This window comes from Helianthus annuus, chromosome 11 (genome assembly GCF_002127325.2).
Source record: "Helianthus annuus cultivar XRQ/B chromosome 11, HanXRQr2.0-SUNRISE, whole genome shotgun sequence".
In the NCBI taxonomy this organism is placed as follows: domain Eukaryota; kingdom Viridiplantae; phylum Streptophyta; class Magnoliopsida; order Asterales; family Asteraceae; genus Helianthus; species Helianthus annuus.
This window is the reverse complement of record NC_035443.2, coordinates 52,941,496-52,943,938: the sequence shown is the minus strand read 5'-3', so window position 1 is coordinate 52,943,938 and position 2,443 is coordinate 52,941,496. Positions and strand designations below refer to the sequence as shown.

General features: G+C 37.1%; 1 protein-coding gene across 1 annotated transcript; it reads right to left on the bottom strand.

The window, feature by feature from the left end:
- Positions 1 to 200: 200 nt before the first annotated feature.
- Positions 201 to 924, bottom strand: LOC110892015 (vacuolar iron transporter homolog 1). The gene has a single exon (XM_022139412.2). It carries the CDS (start codon positions 919 to 921, stop codon positions 316 to 318), a length of 606 nt encoding a protein of 201 aa, XP_021995104.1. The 5' UTR covers positions 922 to 924; the 3' UTR covers positions 201 to 315.
- Between the last annotated feature and the right edge of the window lie 1,519 nt (positions 925 to 2,443).

Below are 2,443 nucleotides of genomic sequence, written 5' to 3'. Positions count from 1 at the left end.
CTACAGATCCAAAGGTGCAAATATCAGTTGTTTCTTACTTGACCGAAGAACTCCCTTTTGCTTCTCAATGCTTAACATACACTCACTAAAAATAAATTAGTACTCTTTTCAGTCTTAAGATTAATGTGTGTCAAAGGTAATAACTCTAGGTTCAAGTCCTTACAGATGCCTTTAAGTACAATGATCCTGTTACAATTTAAAAAAAAAAACTCCTTTTATTACATATATGATTGGCGCACACTTGTGACATAAAAGAAGACAAGATAGATTTTCTTATATAGTCCAGTAAAAACTAGTACCAATAAGTGTGATTAGTCAGAAAGCAATGGCCATAGCAATCAAACTTCCCAACAGAATCCTAACACAAGACTTCACCACAGGAGTACCTCCAAGAACTGACCCAATCCATCCGAAAATCACTAGCACCAAGGTCACCGCTGCCACCACGACTCCCAACCCCGCGTTATGGTCTCCTATGAAGGAAGCAGCAAGTAAAGGAATAATCGCGCCTATGGAAAATGCTAGAGCCGATGTTAGAGCTGCTTGCATAGGATTAGGCAGCTGTTCTGTCCCTTTTTCTTCTTGATTTTCAACCATATTATTATTTCTCTTCATTTGAGCTACTTCTATATTTAGTTGAGAGTACACTGAAACAAATTCTCCTATTGCCATACTGCATGCACCCGCGACTAGACCAGCAAATCCAGAAAGAATCATGGCATTGACATCTTGTTTCACAGCTCCAACACCAATCATTAGAGATGCAACAGAAACTAGGCCATCATTGGCTCCCATCACAGCTGCACGGAGCCATTGTCCCCCTTGCGAGTAATTGGTATCCTCCGGAGAGGACTTGCATTGTTTTGGATCAAATTGTTCTTTGGGATTCGTAATAGAAAAAACTATTTTCTTAGTCGCCATGAAGGTTATGGTGTTACAAACAAAGAATGGAAGTGATTTAAGAAAACAAATTGGAACTTGCTTGTTGAGAATAGTGTTGGATATTTATAAAGAGGAAGGACCAGCTAAAACTTTAAATAACCACTAATTATGAACTTTTTTAGTTGATACAAGACAACCTTTGATGATGGAACTTGCACTTAAAAAACACTAATCAATGGAAGGGGTAAAGTGAGAGCCATGTCTATCCAATTTGGGCAATTCAGTACATAGTAAAGTGTAAGTCTTCAAGATAATCTAAGTTACTTGATGTCGGTATGTGGCGTTTCGTTTAAAATCAAATTGCCATTTAACACTCCTTCTCCGACTAAAGGCCCGGGCCACTCCTCCAACCAAGGACCCGCCCCTTCTAACGCAATTAGAGTTTGCCACAATTAAACTTTTGCCATATACCATACCATTTTATCTACTTATCTAGAAACTACATTTACTAAAGATTAGAACTTCCCTAACTTTGAGAACATTATATGTTGCTTCATCTATTTTTTCTCGTAAATCTAAGAGTTAATTACGCAAATAGTGACTATTTGAGTATAATAAACCACAAGCATTATCTGTGTAATTAACTCTAAATTTAAATAACCATATCTTTAAGAACAATCACATAGTTAAAGTTCCATCATATATATTACATCAACTTAAAATCGTGAACTCTTTAATCATTACATCAATTTTGAACAATCACTAGGATGGTTATCGCAGTCGAACCGAAGAGGAGAAAAAGACAAACACAACGATCAAATGATGTTCTTCACATCTGCTATCTAAAGTAAACTCTTTTCACGCAGTGGCGAAGTTTGACCCGAATGACGGGGGATTCGAAAACGTATAAACCCAAAAATTTCTATAGAACCAGGGGGTCGAAAACGTATATACCCATAAAATTCTATACTTTGCCTCTGTTTTCACGAGGCAGCTAAGGAGCCTATATAGCTACAGGAAAGGGCCGGGGAACTTTCCTGAACATCTGGCCCATCTAAGAGGATATATGGCCCAATCACAAAGATCCGTAAACTAGAATAACAAAAGCCCATATGTTTTAAAGCTGGTTCGGATTTGATCGACAAAGTCAAAACAAGATTGCACTAAACCGGTTTGGATCAAAACCCAACCAGATAAGACTTTCACAAAAGCACATCATTTTGGACCCGTATGACATCAAGTTAATCAATTTAATAATGAACTATAACATTTACAAAACATAGGTCGATTATTTGTAGTGATACTCATCTATGCCTCATTCCCAAACGGCATAACATCCCTTTCAATGTATAAATTAGACCTTTTTTTGTATTGATTGTCTTGTTTTAGAGTTGTTTGACTTTTCAATCATGAATGTCACACTCTACACAATTCAGCTTGTTCTCAACCACAAATCCAATGGTTCGTACCTTGACTAATGGTTGTAAAAATCTCGTCTAGGTTCCGATTAGTCGCTGATTAATGACTAATCAGAGGTTCACAAAGTAATGGTCGATTAATC